Source organism: Manduca sexta, chromosome 17 (assembly GCF_014839805.1).
Source record: "Manduca sexta isolate Smith_Timp_Sample1 chromosome 17, JHU_Msex_v1.0, whole genome shotgun sequence".
Lineage (NCBI taxonomy): Eukaryota > Metazoa > Arthropoda > Insecta > Lepidoptera > Sphingidae > Manduca > Manduca sexta.
Genome location: NC_051131.1, coordinates 9,652,586 through 9,674,898, shown reverse-complemented (window position 1 = coordinate 9,674,898; position 22,313 = coordinate 9,652,586). Strand labels below are relative to the sequence as shown.

The 22,313-nt window shown below is 37.2% G+C and overlaps 1 protein-coding gene across 5 annotated transcripts in view; it reads right to left on the bottom strand.

The window, feature by feature from the left end:
• LOC115448475 (RNA-binding protein Musashi homolog Rbp6) overlaps positions 1–22,313 on the bottom strand; it is a 476,181-nt gene that overhangs the window by 149,464 nt on the left and 304,404 nt on the right. For all 5 annotated transcript variants that reach the window (XM_037439533.1, XM_037439531.1, XM_037439532.1 and 2 more), the window contains one exon: positions 14,429–14,521. In XM_037439533.1, the coding sequence (XP_037295430.1) occupies positions 14,429–14,521 (93 nt within the window). The remainder of the gene's footprint in view (positions 1–14,428; positions 14,522–22,313) is intronic.

The window sequence follows — 22,313 nt, the reverse complement described above, 5'->3', positions numbered from 1 at the left end:
ATTTTCCTCAAATACTTTCCTTTAAAATTCATAAGAATAGTTAACCTATTTATTTTTGCGTACCGATAAAACAAAACCGTGTCGTTAACAATTAAAACATTAATGGCGATTTAGAAGAAATACAATTTAGTACCAATTAATAAATAACTGAAGGTAAAGTAAATTTGAATCCGCCCTATAAATAAACAGTGCCAGTAACTTTTGTTGTTCAAGTTGATTGACTGTGGAATCTGTCAAAGCATTCCCAAGAAAACAACAAATCTCCGAACAGAGACCTTTCAAAGAGATTGTCAAATATTATCCACGACATTTTATTTTCAACAATTGACTTGAATGAACAGTGAAATAGTCTTTTGGGCACATTTTGTGATATAAATATGTTATGGACACACGGTATTTACGGGCCGATTCTTCTGGAACTTTCTTTGTCGTTTACCAGATTTTATTAGAGGCAAACAAGTAAAGGGATTTGTTCATTCCATACGTGTCTACATGTTATATCTTTGAAAGATAATAATAACGCGTTTATTAGAAATATTAATATTTATTGGTGTTTTAATACAACAATAATAAGATTTATATATGTTAGAACAATTAAAATACCTTGTCCTTAAAGGCGAGGACATAAAAATCCGTTTCATTTAACCATCGTATAGTACACGATTTGAAACAATGCTGGCTGAAAATAATACTTTCACAAAAAAACTTAAAACAGTAGACAGTAATCCATTGTTTGGATTGAACAGAATATACAATAAAGAGCAGGGTCAGTCGTGAGTTCAGTAACACTCCGCCGTTACCGGAGACAGTCAACAACCGGACAATTTAAAAGAAATCAAGTTGTGACTTTATACTGCGCTGTCTCTCGCAAAGATCATAAGGAGAAACGAGATAAAAAAAAACAAAGTGGAAGTAAATAAACATTAAACACGAGCACTTAAGAGCGTTTTCATTAAGGAGCTACAACGTTGCATGTTGCTAGCGACGATTACTGCGATGGCAAAACTAATTACGGATGACAGGGATACCAGTAAAATGTTACGACCATAGTGTGCATTCAACGATTTCGCCTTAATGTATGTTTAAAAAAGAAATGTTCACGGTTATGTCTACAACACTGTCTATCACAATTTTGAGTACATTGTGATATTGAGTTTTAGGTGAGGTAGAACAAGGGAAATTTATGTTTATTTAAGAATTGTTATCAAAGAATACGTCGGTCAATTGTACCCTTGAACACAATTTATCTACACAGTACTTTATGAAGATGGTTTGGAATTTTCAGCGCTAGCAACCGCCGCCCACGCACTCTAAAAGCTGTGGCCTTTATATTTCCACAATTATTATCTGCTTTTAACAAAATGAAAAGTGGGGGAATACTTCGGGCGACATTTCACCGAGTTCATTGAGCAAGATGAATGTAGACCTTGGCATTGAAAAACATAAACATTTGCTTCCCATCTGTTTACATGGTCTGTTGAAATTTTAAACATGGATTAACCGTTTGATGTATTATTTTCAAAGTGAAGCCGTTATTAAACTTGTTATAAGATATTGAATACAATGTCTATTGTCCAGCTAGATTTAATAGACAAGACTAAAACTTATTTCGTCTATCAAATTGTCTTTGTTAAATTCACCTCTAGTTGCCCTTTCACTAGAGACGCTAAGCACATAAAAGCTTTTGTTGCCAGCCGATGTACATGGCCGATCAGAGTTAGGACGTACGAAAAATGTAGAAAAAAGTTATGGACAAGCACATACGGAGGTACATTGTTACAGTTATGGCTATTGTGCCCTGCTTTGTTACTGTTTGCTTTTATTAGTACCATTTTGATAGCTCCAAGTGTTGTAGTTTTTATGGCAATGACCGCAACGTTGGCAGCTCAGTACCTAATCATTTTATATTAAAGCGGGTTCGGTCGCGACCACGCTCGTTTGATAAAACGTCTTCGCATCGCCAGATAAGAGCGTCGAATTCAGGTGTATTTTAAAAATATTTTCCAATATAGAAAGAAATTTCGCCTTTAATAAAATAGATGTTTTCGTATTTACGGGAAATAAGTATGTCAAGTGTAGCGAGTGGCGAAAGGTCCATATAACCAGATTCCTACCGGCTTCCCGAAGGGTCCATATAACTCGATTCCTACCGGCTTCCTTTTATGTAGAATCCAATTATCATTAGAACAATTTGTTGATCGCATTTTTGTCTATTATATCACAATTTATATGTTGTACCGGTTCCCCTTCGGAAAATGTCACCTTTCGCCACTGGTTGCTAAGACGATTTAATTAGCGTTGTAATGGAAATCTCTTGGCTGCTGATTGGCATGCATTAAGGAAGTTCGCTTCTATCGGCATTCAAAGCGACACGATCCATCCGACAGCAAATATTTATTGCCTAAGTAATTAGATTTTTACAGCTTTTAAGTTACTACGGATGGAACTTTTCACAAAGATACATTATCTAATTCCATTGCCACGGATAACAGTAAAGCACATTTTATTACTTCGACGTTGATGAAAGTAGGCCTTTTATTGATTTTAAGGACGGCATTTGAGGGTATTTAAAGCTTCGTGTTGCGCCGTAAAAAGTTGAAGGTTTCGTAGTTAATACGCATTTTTAAAAAGCGGAACTGCGGAAATGATGGAGATATTTCGACACCATAAAGTGTTGGTGTTTCGCCATGAATGTGTCGGTAGAAAGATTTAATACCTAACAAAAACTTCTTAAATTTCTCGACAGGTGGCGCTATTTCAATAAACGTTTCTTCGGTAATAATGATTCTTACTTTTTGAAGTTAATTGTACTTTTTAACGTTAATGAGCGGCCTTAAATATAAAATATCATGAAACACTATAACCTTTATATTGCACGTAAACGCGGTAATATTAATTACGAATCAAAAGAGTTGTAAAGTCATTATGGAGTGGAGATAAACTCGTATTCCTACGTCCGTAAGCCTGCGGATGTAGCAAATGTAAGAAGGGGTTACATTTGAATAAAATTTTATTCGCCGGGCTTACATAGACCATAAAAACGTACACACATACGCGGCGTATTCGATTCAGAATTATATTATGACTTTTCAACATGTATGAATGCATCCCGATTTCGTATCCTCCATTCCTTTGCTATATTGAATCTTACGTAGTTCCAACGTTTTCAATCTGCTACGTATTCTGCTTATGTACCCTGATGTTACGAGACACAGAGATGATGGGTTATAAAACACGTGTTGCTCGGTATGAAATCTCCCGGGCATCCAATAATTCAAAAATGAGTTAAGCCCCCGTTTGATGGTACAGTTTATTGCAACTTATTTATTGCCGATCTTTTGATTTACGACCTTTGTTATTGTGAAGGAACGTATTGTGTGACGAGTGTTTGATTCTTCCGCAATGTTATGCTGTGACACGATTTTCTGATCTATTATTCGATATGGTAAAATTATTGTTGATAAAATAATCGAGAACTATCTGGTAATCATTTTGCGATACAATCGACATAGTGTTTCGATACGGTACTGGTTAAATCTATTGCAGTTTCAGAATGCACGATTTAGTAAAATAAAAATTTGCTTTAATAGAACGTTGTAAAGTACAATTTGGTTTGGAATAAAGGCTACAAAACCGCCACTGCAAGTGTACTCACCGCACACGTACTTAAGCCTCGGTCGAGTCGCGTTCGTTATTCCATTAATCTTTAACATTAGCATCGAGAGGACAGGTCGGGGCCATTTGATCCGAGAGACGAGAGCCGCAGGCTTACGTACTTATAATGCTACATATTAATGTGGATAATGAAATATATTTCGTCTGTGCGGCCACACAGAATCACAGCTAAGAGGATTAATTGAAACCTTGAAAGGCGACTTGTGGTTTATTAATCAAAGTCCATGTAAACGCTTTTACATTATATCATACGCGGAGTTTGCGGTCGAAATGCATTAGTATCGCAAGGACTTTGGCATATTGATTGCGGCCAACGTGGTTCTAAATGTAACTTCACGGCTAGTGTACCCTCATTTATATCCAAATTCAACTGAACCTACCGGAACAGCCGTATAATACACCCACGAGAACTCGACAATCTCGTTTGTTGAAATACCAAATCACTGCGCATTATTCTAATTCGCTCTCAGGATAGCTCTCGAAGAAGCTATTTATTTGCACCGTAAGCTCAATCCATTCGGACCGGGAGTAATGGTGTTTATACTACTACAAATCGCAAAGTTCGTTTGGTTGTTTATTATTCAATCACACTGCAGCTCCTTAATTGATTGTATTTATGTTTGCGTGTGATTAACTGGTATGTATGATTTGCGCAAACAAATGCGCGGGTAAAGATTAGTCTTTAGTAAATGGGATCGGACAGTAAAATGTGTTCGGCCTTAATAAACCCGTTTTATTAGGCTTTATCGAATTGCAAATGGAATCAGTTATCGCTTTCAGTCAGAATGCCAACAAAACTTATAACTCATTAGCGATATCAATGGAAATGAGTTTCCCTATACACGAAACGAGATGGAGGCACATGGCAATCTTTATTCCACAGAAGTGCCGCAGAAGTGAAAGATATTTCAGATATAAAAACACGTGCCCGATGCTAATAAAGTCGGGCAATATCGAAAAGGTATTTGGTATGAACGGTTTCCCAGGGAGGCCAGAAAAAGGATATAAAACGAGAAGAAACGCAAGTGGAAATATGGCCAAGTCATATTTTATTTACTGCATACAATCGAACCTTTATCACGGTTCGTATCGAGTAACAGTGTTTGGTGGCGGTCGACGCCGTTCATAAGAATGGTCCGCAGGGGCGTTGTTTTGTTATCTGCATGTTTATATTTACAGCTGTCAATGCTATGTTCCCGAGACTATCGGGAGGAAAATTTGGCACAAGTATATTATTTCTAACTTACATACAAATTGTTTCGCATTAAATTTTAACTTTATGTTCATATTATTGGTGACTGTAAAGCGTGAAATGATATTCTTTTCTATTATGAAACATTCAGAACGCTTTACGAAAAACTAATGGAATGCAATGTTTCTTGATTTTTAAAGTGCATTTTATTTATACGTACGAAAGCTTTCCGTTTTGTACACTACCTAAAAGAACTTTAAATTCGCTTTACAAATCAATGAATAATAAATTCTAGTGCATTTGTTCAGCTGCTCTGCAAATGGTAAACTTATTTCAACATCGCTCATATTATATTACTGAATGCTTACATTCACTCGGTTTTGTTTGATGCTTGCATAACAGACCAATTTAGTCAGCTTCAGCTGAACGAAATTGCACATCCTATTGTACCAAACGCGGAATAGAATAAAATTAGAGCGTTCCGAAAACATGTTTGCATTGGAAATATTACTCCGTCAGCCTTTTCGGCTGTCGTATCAGAGACAATACTCCGGCGGCCCTAAATATCTTCTGTTCGGGAATAACACAAATGCAAATGTATGTAACTAGGAGATAGACGCCGCGGTTGAAACGAGTGCTTAAATCAAAAAGTCGGTCGAAAATAAAGGCTCGCGGCGCACTCTAAGAACTCCGCAGCTCTATCGGTAATGCTCAATAATTGGATCTAATGTAAAGGAATTTTAGCGAAAAAAATGTTGGACTATTTGTCAGTGAGCTAGGCGGAGGATTACGGCGACATGATCGTGCTTCATCATCGTTTTTTCGTCGAAGTGCCCCCTCCCCGCGCATTCCACCCCAGCAGGGAATTTTTATTATCCCTTAGATACATTTTGTGTATACTAAAATGAACTTTCCTTAAAGAACTTTAATTCCCTCTGTCCTGAATAGCGGAAATCGAGTGGTTTTATTACTTTGTGCACGCTTGCTTTTGTTTTCTTTTACGATATCTAAAACACGAGGTTACGACGTTGCGCCGTAAGTAAGGAATGCTGTGATGCCTTAACTCAGCTATGAGATTCCACGGCCTATCGTAATAAAATAAGTATTATCCCTTCCATTGTTATGGAAAATGGAGGTTCACATGGAGAAAGTACCGATAGAACTAATTACTAGATTAATATGCCTTGAAACTTTGAATATTGTTAAATAAAATGTAGAATCCTATTTACCTACGTCTAAACCAAACTCGTAATCTAGAAGTAAACGTAACACTTCATACAACAGTTCCGAACGTTAACAGCTGTAACAATTTTAAAAGTATTCAAAAGAATGAGTATACATTTTCAAAAATAAACACGCGGTGATAACTCATGCATCGATAGTGAAAAGCTCCGCCAGTGAATACAGTTTAGCTGGTGAGCGGCGCATTGGCGCGCCCGATCCCGCGTGTGAAAAATACCTTTTCATCTTGGGAATTCGTGCGGAGATGCCGAACTTTTATATTTATAAGGTGAAACGAGAAATAAACAAACCGAATGGATAGAAAAACAGTGCGCATCGTGTCTCTCTCGCCCGGGCTGTACGTCTAACTGATTGTGAGCTACGTAGCTCGCACCTTGAATTATTTGACAGTTTGAATTGTCACCAGCCAGTTTCTGTTGTTATTTTCCGCCATTTTCTACTCACGTTACCGGATAATGCGTGAATAATAAAACAATCTCGAACTGGTGACAATGCGGCCTCACTATTTATATGTAGCGCTTGACAAGTTTTTATAGGTGAAGCGCTTGAGTATTGAATATAGAACTCTATGAAAATACAATTTATGTAGCAAAAATATTTATGTACCTTAATACGTATTAAGCGAATTTAGATATAATACTTATATTACTATATAAATTATATACATATTATTATTATACTTACATCAAGGTATTCATGAGCAGTAGTGATCGCTTACAACACAAATATAAAAAAATAATGTATTTGTAATTAACGTACTGATTGAAATATGCTTGAAATCTTACAAAATTACTTCACTTTCAATGTTAATCATCAAAGCTATTAATTTATACATCAAGATTCACATAAAAGCATTTTATTCAACATAAATATCATCATCAATTTACGCAAGTGTAAAAAATAAACCGAGATTTTTACGACTAAAACTTATTTTCACTTCACCGGGTTTTCCGATAAAAATTGAATTTAATTTTGTCCCATCCGTACGAAAATATATCCATGAAAATTCACATCTTTGCATGTATATCTTAATATAAAATATTAGCCTTCGCGTGCAATTCCGCCCGAGGTGTGTCAACGTGTCACACCGAATCAGTGCGACTGTCTTGGTAATTATGTTTACTGTGCCCAACTCCAGTGTTCGTTACGGCATTCGCTCTAACTTCTTTCAAGGATTGTACTTGATTGCTTAAGGATTGGCTTTAAGTAGAAAACATTATGGTTGATTATTTCCATTTTGATTTGACTCTATAATACCAGACGGATAACTGCCGAAGTTCACGTGCTGGACAATTTTACATCATTCGATTTTTAAAATTAATGCAACGTTTTTATATATAAAAAAACGTTATTAAATATTCACAGAACCCATAATTTGAATCTCAACATTGATCTTTTCTCACCAATTTTGAACAAAGCAATTGTAAAATAAATGAATTAGCATACTTAATTGTCCCTCGAAACGAGAGTGAAAAAAACGGAAAAGTCCCTCCACAGAATCCGGACGGATTTCTGCGAGGCAATCAAAAATTTCGAATAATTTAACAGCTAGATCCACATGCAAAAACGTACTTTAAATCACCATTAGTACAAGGTATTATATGCGAGATGAGGAGAGATTTAATTAATACACTTTAATTAACGTGAAAGAAAATGGAATAAGAGAAATAATTGAGACGGCCGCAATCGAATCAAGTCAATTTGCACGCGTGTGGAGTCTTTTCTGTTTTCAAGAAGCGTTGGAAATGCCGTTCTTAAACTTTATAGTGGGAATACTACGTGTCAATTTCTATTTTGTGTAACATCCACTGTTTAAAATAGCATTTTATGAGTTACTATTTATTTTAAAAAACAGAGATTTTATTATTGAGAACTCAGGTCTGAAAGAAATTTGTACTAATCCTAGATTGGAGATTAATCCGGTGCTATCGTTTCATAACCAACTCTGTTATAAAGTGACAATATTTTATCCACAACAAATCACGTGAAAATTACCTCATTCCAACTATTATAAACTCGCCCATCGCTGCATAATCGCAATAACTTGAACATTTCCGTTGTTTCTCATTTAAACTTTTTTCGCAAATGATCGGCGCATATCGCCCCATCAGGCCGAACAATGTAACACGATCAAGCAGTTGACGCGTGAATCGTATTTATATCGTTTCAATTGAGTTTATTTTCCATTTCTGCCTACGGCCATGTTTTTATACGTTTGACACTTAATTTGTCATAGAGTTCGGAACTAGCCCTGATCTACAGCCGCGTGGAAACTGTGAAGCTTTATTGCGAAATAATGTAAAATAAGGGAGTATTGGGAAATAGATGACACAATTGTAATGTTTTACACAAATTCTGTTCTAGATTTTAGACTATTTCGTGATAAATAGTGAGTATCTTATAAAACAAAATCTACAAAGAACGTACACAAAGAGACCTCTCCAAAATGAACTTCAATTTACAATCTAAGACGTTTGTTCACCATGGCCTAAATCCAAATTCAACGATTGTTTCGGCCTAACAAATCGTCGAGATTAAAGCAGACAATAAAAATAGCTATCAATTGAACGTTTCTCATTACTTTTTTCGGATTTGCCCTTCTAACGTGTTTGAGTGCACGATGTTGGCCTCCGGCGTCGACAATTACAGTGCCTACTAGACGGCTAATACAAATCGTCCGCCCGGGGTGGTACGCTTGCCCCTGCCTCCCCTCACGTCGAGAAAACTATTACATCATTGTTCCCGTTTTTATTTCACGAAAATCGGAGACATTTTTCTACTATTTGCATTGCAAATATTTTCGCGTATCCATCAGATCGTCTCGACAGGATAACGAATGTGTTAGGTGATGCGTAGATATTAAGTTTCCAATTCTTTTCTTTATAAATTATTAATAAATACAACAGAATAAATAAGATAAATCGTTTCGAATATCGGATTTAAGTCGCTATTTTTTCGGGCCAATTCGATGTGAGATTGGTTTACAATTTTATATTTCATGAAGATATTAAATGCTATAAAGAATTGACGTATTATCTACATTATTATGATTCATGATTATTGTAGTAAAAATGTCGATGGTATTGTTTGTAAAGCGATTTATTTATAACTGCTTCATAATTTATTAAAACAAAATAAATAAGTTTAATGAAATCATATTCAGTTAATCCACCTGGAAAAAAATTAAGTGATATATTTATAGAAAATTTGACATAAATTTGAAACATTTAAAAGAGTTCTTTAAAATTTGGTTTTGTAATACAGTTAAAGAGCGCAATTACTTCCTCATTAGACTAAACTATCGGTGCTCGAGCGTCGTTCCACTTCAAGGCACAAATTTACCGTAATTTGGTTATATTGTTATATCTTTTAAGGATTTTTATGTAACGGTATTAAATAAAGTTGAGATAAATTGTGAAAAGCGCCATCTATTTGCGAAATAATCAGATTATGTTTGTATGTGTTCAATGTATATAGGACTGTAATGTCAAAGATAAAAGGATTTTTTTCTAAGCGTTGTTTGAACAATGATTTTATAGTTATGCCTTATTTTTCCTTTTACGAAAATGAGTTAAATGGTATCGCAATTAAGAAAATTTTCCTCAATAATTAATGAATGTTTAATACTGTTAGGTATTATAAAAAAATACACATCAAAAGCTAAATAAAGTTAATTTTATTGAATTAATTTGGTTAATATTAAATTTAAGTGCCAATAACGGGTAGTATGGCGCTGAAAACGCACTTTTAAGATTGTAATAGGTTGTAATAAAAGCTCAATTAGGTCGCCATTAACGTTATATATTAACCGTGCTGTGGCCTGATTGAAAAATTTAACTAAAATGCTTACTGTCCCAACATTCAGGTAATGTATTGCAATTTAAATGTTTATAAATTTTACATGTCCAATCTTTTAAATTGAATAGTGAAATAAATTTGTGTGTTTATTTTTAGTACCTTTCATAATTTAGATATATTATAATTTTATATTTTACACGTGAAAGAAATTATAAAATACTAATATTTTTTTAAGAAGAATTCTTAAGAACTACAAAGAATTAGGAAGTTTTGCGTAGTCTAACACAAAATAATTTCCATTTTACCTAATTGTTACACAGGTAGGCAAATTACAAGCAGTAATTCGGCTGTCGCCGGTGGCTGGGTTTTAGCAGCCTTCGATCACCCGTCAGCGTATAAGCAAATTAGAGCAATTTAAGTCAGGAAATTGGAAACTCTATCGGACGCTCGATGCGCCCGCAGCGACGGGCACGCCGCGCGCCGCTCCTGCACAGGCATTTCAGACATCCACCGTTTCGGCAGCCGTGGCTAATGTCGGAACAATGCACGAATCTGGACAGACAGTTCCGAGCGGCTCCGAAGATAAACGACAATCGTGGAGCGTTGTAACAACTGATTGATATACGGCCTCCGATGATATCGTAGCTACCTATCGTGTGGTCGAGCCCGAATTCCGGACCCGCCTCAGTTACAGTTCGAGTGCTGTTGACATTAAACGATGTTTATACAGTAAGCGAACCCATCAAAGTTGACTATCGCTTTTGGAATGTTTGCTTTGGTCAGATACCGAAGTAGATTTTTCGCCAATACAACGAAACGACATTAAAGAATATTATTCCATTAGTGAGCTATTAACGCTGTTCTCGTTTAGTGGAAACTGTTTCGTGAAATATCTAATAGCTGCCGGTATTTGAATCACCAACTAATGAAACCAAGTTAAATCGGAACATTTGAAAGCAATCCCGCAAAGCCATTTCCCCGACCATATGCAACTCTGTGAATTCCAGGCAACAGTCGCAGTCGGGACTTCAAGGGAACTTGTCGATGGCCGATACAAAGTTAAGAGCGTATGTTGAGATAATATCAAGTAATCGTGCAAGTTGCATCAGGAGGCAACACACTTGCGTACAAGTTATCGGCGGTGCGGCGACGGTCAGAGTTTGGTCTCGCTCGGCGGCTAAAACAATAGCGAATCAAGCATGCAACGGAACTTCCTCAAAGACACCCTCTTGTGCGTGCGACGCTTAGCGAACGCGCGCGCTAACTTTATATTGGTCCGGAAACTTTGATGTTAGCAGCCGGCAACTCTCGAATCAGTGAAACCATCAAATTGCAAGAAACTAATAAATTAATTATGGACATTTGAGGGTAGCTTACTTAAATATTTTGACAAAAAAATAGTAAGTAATTTATTGTCCGTTTCACTTAAAATAAAATCATATTCTACGCCATATAGGATGGTATACTTTTTTAAGACCCAAAAAATGTATTGAAAAGCCCGTCCATTGCAGAGTTTTCTATGTTAAGTGTGTCTGTTGATTGGAAGAAAAGATTGGCAGATAGAGATTACGCGACGAGTCGAAAAGGGCGCAAGTCACATTTGCAGTTGCCGAAAACTCCACCTTAATACAATCTGTTGGGGTAAAGATTGGCTAAAACGAATTGCGTAGATTGCTCTTAATCGGCACTGGGTCTAACGATTACACCGGTCGTTCGGCTAATTAATTTTTAAGTCAGCATTTCGGGGCCAGCTTTGACTTTCAAGTGAAATCCACGGCGATTTACATATTATATAGGAGGTTTGTATTCTTGATTTAAATTTCGCTGTTGTTCAACGCGACTTCAATTTGAAATTAATTTGAGGATGGAAACGTCTCGGCACCCTCAGGAAACGGCATGAAATCTAAATAAAATAAGCATAGCCAAATATATTTCATTTAAGCAAACAACGAATCATTATTTTCGTAGACAATGTTTTATAAAATATTCAAAATGAGTAGAGATTAATAAATCAAATATAATTTCCTGTAGCTTTCTCTTTAACTACTACAAAGAACACACATATTTAAAGATAATAACTTGAACGGAATTTTATGGCCAACCGGATTTGGCAAATTACCTTCACTTTAAAAATCGTTTCGCAAAATCTATGAGCGAAATTAATTTGGCGTACGTGTTTGTTTAAGCTTAAGAGTTTCCTGGCCATAAAATTAAGTGCAATCTGTTATTTTTTGCCACATTCGTGCAGGAAGCACGTTATCTCGATAATTCACGGCGCAACTGTTGCACTTAAAAAGTCTTGAAGAAATGCTCGAATAAGAAGTCCAACGCGTCAACTACATAAGAAAAGTGTGTCGTGATAAATTTGCATATTTCGCCGGGCTATAAATCCGACGATCACTGAATCCTGGGAAAGCGTCGAGCAGCTTCCATCAGAAAATTCACCATTATCTGAAGGAAATCGTTACCGGGGTCGAAACTTCCCCAATCCCCGGAACGGCGGGGTTTCATACCGCGTTGCGTGCACGCGTCCCAGCCGCTTGGGCTTTAGGTGGGCGTTTATTGTGTACGGTATTTAAGTGGCTCATTTCATATTCTAAGACAGTTTGCATTCGAAAAGCTCGCACGTAGGAAGAGCCGGTATCGAGATATCAGAGACTGCACCCACACATCAGTTGAATAGCGCGTCGTGAATGCTAAGGCACGTGACTCTCGGCTAGGGTGCGAGATCTGAACTTGTGTTCGACGATCGGCACTCACGCACACGCACCCACTGCGAATTGCGCCGAGTTTGCGCGATGTTTATCCACAAATACACTAATGAAGGCACCTACAAAAGCGACTAGATTGTTAATTAAACTTGCTCAAAATGTGACACCCTTACGAAATGTTGCCGGATCGGGAGCACAGTGCACAGCTTCAATGTTATTGAATTAATTTGTAATCAGAATTCTCTGTGTGCTTTGAATATTATAATGCTGTGTAATACATTTACTCCCAGATAATGTATATATATGTTAAGTATGGTAAGCGCCGTTTAATTTCGCAATAAAGATTTCACTCGATATCTACATCAAGAGAATGTTTTTAAGTTCGTTTATAATTCAAGTGAAATAGTGTCTTCGCGACTGTAGGAAACAATCGGAATATATTACGACGCTGAAATACGGTAAATAAATAGTACTTATGCAAGTAAGTACTGTTCTACAAAAAGGTTCTTTAAATAATAGAATACTTTTATCGTCTTTTTCCTACTTATTCGATAGAAGTAACATTGTAACACGACAAAGCCATTACCTCATGAAATTTTAACATCTTTACATGAAAGCAAAATACGTGACGTATTCTCCAATACGTCAAATTTTTTGTCGAGTAATTTGGATACTCTAAATCGTATATTTAATTAGAATAATTGCTGTTACATAATATTTTGTAGACAAAAAAAGTAATTCAAAGACCCCATCATTAGGCTGCGGACCAAAAGGAATAACCATTTCCTTAATCATTATTCTTAAAGACTCTTCATTAAATTCCTTTTATCTCTCTCGGGATATTTCCTTCGCTCAGCATCAATCACATTCACTCCTAAAAACTCGTTGGCTTTATTCTAAACTCTCATAATAGGTAATGAAGGTTTTGATCGTCGCGGGCGGCTGTCGGGCTCCGATTACTTTGAGAGCTGGCACAATGACTCCCCGGCTGTAGTCAATGTTGAATTCTGAAAAGTTCCTCAGTCCGCATCCACGCTAGATACGGGGGCTAATTACGACGAAACTTTTGTAGATAGACACCTGCGCTGAGTCGCGACCACCAGACAAAGAGCGAGTTATCGCAGACCTACAGGCATGCCTGTCCGCCCAGCGAATATTCACTTTAACTGCCGCCGCCAAGGTTTCTTTTCCTCTGTCGGCATCTAACAATCGAAACGATAGATTGGTGCTAAGACGACAGTCTTATTCAATATCGACCTGAGACAATAACGGACAAAGAAATTGTTTCCTTGATTTTAATCTCGACCCTGTCGTTTAATGTCCGTTAAAATAAGGTTTATTTTATTGATTCAATTTCGTGTTATACAAAGGTACAACCGTTTCGTTTGCCATAAAAATGTCGGGGCAAAACAATAATCGGTTTGGAACGGCCACTAAACTGCTATATTATGAATTTCCATTAGAGCAAGTAAGCAAAGCGAGAGCACAGTCACAATAACACAGTTTGCAAGTTTGACCGACGCGCCAAATTTTGTGGGTAACGTGTTTAATTATTATGTGCACGAAATGATTTAGCAGCGGGTAAAATTAGCGTTGCCTAATAACAAATGAGACATGACAGCGCAAATTCAGTACAGTTTTCCAAAAAGTTATATGTAAATTAAATCTGGCGAACGAAGTTGGCGTCGCGCAACTTTGAGCTCTCGTCACGGACACGTTGCGAATAATACGCGGTGCGACTGATTCAAGCTCCACACAATTTAGCAACCCATACTTGAGATGCGGAATCTAATTAAGTACTTGTACTCACCGGTCCAAACTGTTCGAAGTAATTCTTAACGTCTTCCAGCGTCGTGGGGGCCGATAGCCCACCAACGAAGATTTTCTTTGTTCTGGTAACCATCTGTAACAAGACATATTATATGTTAATAAATAATTAATATTTTAAACTACAATAATGAGTTTGAAATGTATCCGATGAAAAACATAATTATAATTTGTAATCCAAATATGATGTGCAATAGTTTGTGTATGTTTCGATAAATCATAAACGTATTAGATAGACTGTATAAATTGTTATAATATAGAATTCTTTGTAGATGTTCTTACTGAAATTAGCGAGATATTAAATAGTAACGTAAAAACAATTGGAAGCGATGTGAAGGCAACGCAGGCGGGAGAGCGAAATGTTAAAATAATTACACTTAATATATTATGCAATCCTCCCACAGAGGTTACTAAGGAATATTTCTACGAAGAGCATAATACAAAATGACTATAGAATAATACAGTCCACCGGTAATGTTGGACCGAAGTCTGAATTCACTAAAACAGTGAGTTAAGTTGGTCTGGAATTATTCGCCTAAACCTTGTCAGATTTACTCACAGAACCGTCGCCTAAGGACATTATTGTCAAATCCTGTTCATAAAACTGAATGAATATGATCGTAAAATTTGAACGTTATCTATAAATTCAATGCATATTCTAACAATCAAAGCGTACAACGTTTAAGTGAAGATTTAATTAAAATGTCAATAACGCGGTGTCTCAAAGGCGGTTTGCTTTCTTGAATATTTATGCGCGTTATAATTAAGGGAAAAATGCAACCAACAATGGCCGTCAGGGTTTGGATTTTATATAACGAGATGCGTGTCAGCGAGACTTGATATTGTCATTATTTATCTAGCGGATGAGCAGGCGAAAGGGTTTGTACCTCGGCCAGCATTTGCGTATCATCTGACCGGTAAAGTTAACGACAAAAGTCAAACAATTAACCCCTCGGGAGCTGTTATGCGGCCGTTTTTAAACTCGCCAGTGGCTTATGGAATATGGACTCAATTTCCATGTATTGTTAGAGTTTACTCGGAACGGCTGATAGAATTTTGTCAGGTGGTAAAGTTGATCCTCTAAAGTTTGAATATTAATGCGTACGGGCTGTGTCTACATAATAAATGTGCATATTACTACAAACGAAATTAGTCGGCGAATATGAAAGCTGGCAAAAACGTGATTCATTTATTAAAATAGTGGTTGCGGTGTTTAGGACTACTGGATATTTGAGTTTATTCCACATTTCATTTATACCAATTATTCTCAATATGGCGATCTTTGTGTATATTTCAACCGACTTCAAAAAAAGGAGAAGGTTGTTTATACGACGTGATTTTTATTGTCATTTCTTAATACATGATTCAAATGTAGTTTTCGTTTTTGTAACATATATTCCGTATATCAAATCCATATTGGAAATTATAATATTCGTGACTGGTTTTAACACGTACAAAGCACTCATTTTATATTTCCACAAAATGCCCGACCATTATAAGATTATGTGAACAATATATTAAACCTTTCAGGCGCTAGCAACGCAACAAATATTATTACGTCCCAGAAAGGAATCCCTATTACTATGAGTGGCGAAAGATAATAGCTCTGTGGAAATTGAATAAAACAAGATTCGGTAACATCAAATGTAACTAATGTAAGTGAGTACGAAGGGCTGGAGTTCTCGGACGATCCCTGGGAAAATCACACTCAAATATACGTAAATGATGAATAAATGGCATGGCGTACGGAAGATGCCGGTACGTGTCCAAGTGGAGCTCCCCTGGCGCGTCGCTCCCGCCTCCCCTGCCCTCGCCTCTTTCCCTGTAAATCTCGAGTGTGACAACGTTTTCCGGCCCCCTCTTCAGGTCGTCTCATCGAATCAAGGCGTTTTTGCCGTTTTCTCGGCGGTACAAGTTTGTGCCTATTTTGTAAATTAGTTTTAGGAAAATGTTTAAGTTAATTCCTAATGCATATTGTATAGGTTGTGCTGCATTCTGTTAGGTATTAGATTTTTTGCATTCATGGGATAAGTTTTCCTATAAAATTATAATACTGTGGCAATAAAATTCTTAGAAGTCCCAGTGTAAACATACCGTGGGTGTCCGCCAAAACAAACAGAATCTTAATTCACTGCTAGGTCGTTGCCCTGGAAACGTGTGGGAAAATAAACGTCTAAAATTGCAATAACTTTGTTTTATGATTATGAACAAATGTATAGGAATACGCTACAATGAATTATAACCTACATGAAGAGGCGATATTTCCAAATATTTTGTACCAATATACACAATATTACCGTGTATTGAAACTGAGTTATAAATGAAAATTATATTAACAGTAGTAAAACCAATGAATCCAATGATCGTATAAAATTTTAGGGGATTTCCACGTATTCGGTATAAAATGATACGCTGTGAAGTGATCGTAAAAAGGAAGGTGAAAAGAGATCGCGTTAAAAATGTAGTACTATAACAAAATTAATAGCAGATTTTCGTATTTAAATAGTAAAAAAAATGGACTTCATTTCGTCCATTTTAGAGTAAAGTATTGTAATTATTTTTATGATAAATAATAAATATTCCAAGCAAATATAATTTTAGATACGTAATTAAATAAGATTAAAATTGTATAGGAATAATGTACGATAAAATAAATAAAAATTTGACTAAGCGGCATTTATAAATGGGATTGTAAAGGGTGGTCCCCAGGGTGCGAGTGTCAGGTTTACCGGCCGCCACGTCAGCCGAAACTGCTGGCAATTACCTTAAATGTGGACAACGCAGTTCATTCCGTTGGGAAAATTATTATTCACCGCATATCCAATTTTTGGACCGGTCTAAATTGGAACGAGCTACCTGTGATTGCTTGAATTAATGGTTATCATAACTAAGAACTGATTATATTTAGAACTTAGAAAAAAAAAACACATATCACGCTTTTATCCTAGAAGGGGCAGGCACAGATGCAAACATCGCTTCCACTTTTCGCCAAACGTGTTCCGACCCATGATGTATTAGGGGGCGAGACTATCGTCATACCGGGTACAAATTCAAAGCTCTAGGGTTATAGTGAGCAGAAAATCCAAATATAATTTCTCGCCAGAGATTCAAACCCGGAACCTCAGACCAGCGGTCGTACCTCGCACGCAGTAAACTACCGAGGCAGTCCTAGAAACTAGCAAGACCTTTTTTATTGACCTACTTTGAATCTGTTCAGTGATTGCGAATAAATTAATATAAATAAGAGGGAACACTCGTCGTGAGGGGTGGTCGGTGCCTAGGGTTGATTGCTTTAAATGTCCATTGATTGGTGTAGAACGAGTTTTCCAACATCTATTTTGTATCAACCGAGCAGTGAATATTACAAGTTAGTTAACAACACAGACATAGAGCGGAAACTGACCACAATAAAAACACGCAACAACTATTTCGGTGACGCGAAAATAGGATGAATTTAGTTAATTTTCCAGTAACTTCTGTACAATATTCGGCGAACGTGCATTTCCGTAGAAATAACATTAGCCTCCCTCTCGTTAACTGGACCTGGTTCCGCAGTCATTTCGTTGCGAAAAATACAACAATTTAATTTAGTCTAACTTGACCGCGGCTGGCAAACACTGAACGGTCGCGGCTCGACAAAAGCTACACACACCAATTACTGGCGCGACTCGACGCATAGCCCGGTGTCTCTTTACACGACGCGCTCCCACGAGTTCCTCTAACTCAATTCATAATGTGCCGCGGTCGCGGTGCACGCCGCTGCGCTAAAATTTTTACGTTTCAAACAACGATATTCCTCTTGCCAAATTGATGCGTTCGCAAAAGCGCTGCGGGTGTGTCGATTAAATCATTTCTATCGTAAAAATATTTTGTTTTGAACAGCAGGTTGAATGCCAATTAATAAACAGCAGTGGTTGGGGGTCTGAAATTTCACCTTCGAATATATCATAAGGAACAAATTGTTTTTCATAGTTTAAAAGTTTACTGTTGTATCGCAACATGCTGTTGTGTTGGATTTTTTATGTACGTAACTTGGAATGTCTCTAGATTTGAGTTTATTTTAATTGTTTTTGCGATCTGAAGAACATTCGTCGTAGTATATTTATATTATTAAATGTTATAGATTTGTTGGTTAGCAGAATAGGTACTTTCATGAGACATGATTGCGGACTTAAATTACAAAACAGTAGCACATTTAATTAAAAATATTATTAACCAGTAAATGAGAATCGCTTAACGCATACATTGTTTCATATTGTTTGATCGTTGTGTTCACTCGTGTAGCGGAATGTGACGATGCTATAAGACTAAACACATAAATGCATCTGACGTAAGCGCTCGTACAATTCTTTCCAATGGATATTTTTTATTGCTTTAAATCCACTCAACGTCGCTCACCTTTTTCGCTTTTTCGAAAAAAGAAAATTACAGCTTGCGAAATCCAGTTGAAAACATTTTCTTTCACGAATTTTATGCTGCATGAAAGAGTGAACGTACCACTTACAGCGGTGCGCGGTTGGGACAATATTAATCAATTTCTACACAGAGAGAATTTCGGGGGAGAGTCGCGCGCGCGAGGGCACAAAGGTCGCCCCACCCGACGCTGACGTTGCATTTCATTTTTGTTTGCCCACAGCCTCCGGCTCGCTTGTCTGTTCTTTGTCTTCCTGAATAAATGCGTATTTTGAAGTACCTATTTTTCATTAATTCCACACCCACGAGGTAGAATGTGGCCTCGTGTCGTTCATTCAATGTTTGTTATTTTTAGAAATAGTTTTGGATCGCTTTAGGTATTCGGAGGCGCTGTTATATCGGTTATTCAACGTTCTAGACATAACATTGCAATGCAAACCGAACTGGGAGTTATCTCGGACATTATAACCGTATTGTTAACATTCGCTTCAGCGCAGTGAGCATTCCACATAGATACGGGATGATCCCGTCTCCTCGCACCGCACGCCTTATCTGCTTCACAGTTCATTAGCCCTTGCACGGCGCGGCATCGGGCAGATCCGTGCCATTTGTAACAATACAGAGGCCGCGCGAATAGCAAATGGTGATTCCAGGGCTTAAGGTGCCAGTCTCGTTAGTTCAGCCGACACGACGTGAAATAAGTACGTAGTGGCTTGTGGCTTGAGACGTCAGGCGACGCAAGACAGTAACCGCGTACGTTCTAAATGGAGGACATTAACGAAACGTTATTGCTTCTCGGCTTCGCCAACACTTGCACAGCATTAATCTTTAACTCCTTGTGATGCTCCCTAGACTGGTTAATTTGAGCGTTATCCACACCCGATATTTAGATGGAAATGATATTGATATTTCAACTCCGAAAACAAACCGTTTTAATACGTTTATTGGATAAAAAATTCAACCAAACATTCGTATATCTTCATTCAATATCCGATAAAGATAACGCAAACAAGTAAATAACGAAAACACGAATGCATGCAAATGAAAAAACTTCTCAGAATTACATCGTGAGCTGAATAAATAACGCGTGATCGATGCGTTGATAAGCCCATGAAAAATTTAAAGAGGATTCGTACAATGGCGTGAAGAAAACGGATGGAGTAGGCACGAAGAGGTTCGGGTATTGGATCTTTCACTTTTTACGCCCTATCACTCGTGAGTAGTGCCGGCCTCGCGAACAAAGGGCTACGTCTTTCTATACAAATATTACCTTACAAAGGAACGAAATAATCTTTGTAATGGCTTTTGATTGCTTATGTCATGTCACTTGCGTAGAATGAATCTCGAAAAAATATTTTCTCCTGCGACAGAATTATGTAGCAAAAAAGTAACAGTAATTTTATACGTACGTATTGTTACGCGCCCAGATGGCTGGGTGGTACTTCAGAAACGCTTACTCGAGCTCTACCGAAACAATAGCGGCATTTAGGAGCCTAAAAAGTGAAACGACTCAGTGCACTCGTCATCGAAAGCCATTCGGAACACATCAGAATGACTCCATATACGAAAGGGTTCGGTATTTTGTGGAGTAGTATGTTCCTACCTACGAATGGTTTCTTTTATGCAGTAGCACCCACTGAGTGGATGAATGCGAGACGTCGAGACGCCTTGCCATTTATTCCCCCTTCTTAGTAAATGCAAAAAACTATGGCAGTACCAACCCTAGGCTATTGTGAGATTGACTGGAGATGCTTTGTTGAAAATGTGGAGATAGATGGTAACTTATGACGGAAATAGACACCAAAATACTGTAAGAAAACTATGAAGTTTCGGAATTAAATGTAAGCGATGAAATAATTCGGTATTGTTCGTAGTACACTTCCGACGAGTAAAATATATCGCTGAGAATATTTTTTGAGCGATAATGTTCTGTAGCCGGAACAAACAAAATGAACCTTACCGAGTAAATCATAATGTTAGATTCCTCTCCCTATTAAAAGTGAAGGATACAAGATACTCTGAGTTTTTCTTCTCGCTACGCATAATCAAATAAAACTTGATTTTATGTTTCGAGTCAAATTATAAGCCGAGGGGTGGGCGAAATAAAAAGTGAATAATGAATGCGAAGGCCGAATCCCGGACCGCGAGACCGTAGCAATTATTTTGTTTCGAGTACCATCAACATAGCTCGTTCTTTAAAATTTTCATACATTAAGCAAATGTCGAGAATACGTAATAAGGATCTAAATGCTGTAAGCCGTCGTGAGGTTGCCAAGGGCATTCATTAAAACACCACGGGCCGGACAATCGGACATTTTGTACGTTAATACGTTAAAGTGAAATTTTATGTCGTCGTTTCTTATTAAAACTTATAAAAGTACTCCAAACTCGAAGCTCGAAACTGCCGACTTACCACTAAAGTAGAAAGTAATTGATTTTATAGAATAAAATATGAATTCTCGTAAAATATTAATACAATATAATGGCATTGCTTTGTGATAACTCAGTGTATTGAACACAAAAGAAATCTGAAGAATTATTGTATTTCCAATATCAATTTTGGAATTAAAAAACATTCTCAGCTGGGAACGGCAAATACCTTGTACATATATAAATTTTTTGGAAGTTTCAGATATGTACTAAGACTGTTCCAACAAATAACTAAATACTTTAATGTAATACAACACTCACAGCTATTTTGACAGCACTCGACGGATCTAGAAGCACCACTCAAGCGTTCTTATCGCTCAACTACTCATCGAAGCGACCAAAGTTATCTCACACAGTCACGGAGTGGCGTGGCTCGCCTTCGACTCAATAAATAAACAGAAACTCCGGAAACAAGTGTCGCATATGAGGAAGCCGCTACAAAACATGCAATCCCCATGAATGATGGCCGTCTGACTAAAGTTTCTATGCCTTGTAACCGTATTTTTCCGAATTCCTACTAAAACAAAACGACTGTTCTAAAAAGTATGATGGAAAGTGAGCCGTCTTACATACGCACAACAGTATTATTCCGAGTGACACGGCGTTCGACGCGAGGGTTTTCATCTACACATCGGTCGATAGTGTTGACGAACAAAATAAGCTCCCCTCGTCGGAGTGCGGTGTCAAGAGGCTATAGGATTAAACTTAAACTGTGTTGGCCCACGGTTTAATTATACAAAACGTAAGTACTTACGAAAATGTGCCGTACCTCCCGCGCACATGTCACAAATTAGTAGAATTATATCCTTTACACAGAGATGAATGACAAATAGAATTTAAAATTAGACATGCAGAAAGTGATATCAAAGGATGATATCAAATATTAAAACGAGGAACGCGCAAATACTTAACGCGTTTACACTCGCTAAATAAAAAGGAATTTACGATTTACGTGTATATCGGTTACGTGTAATATTTTTTAATTCGCTCGCCAATTGGGCAATGGCGCATTGCAGAAATAAACT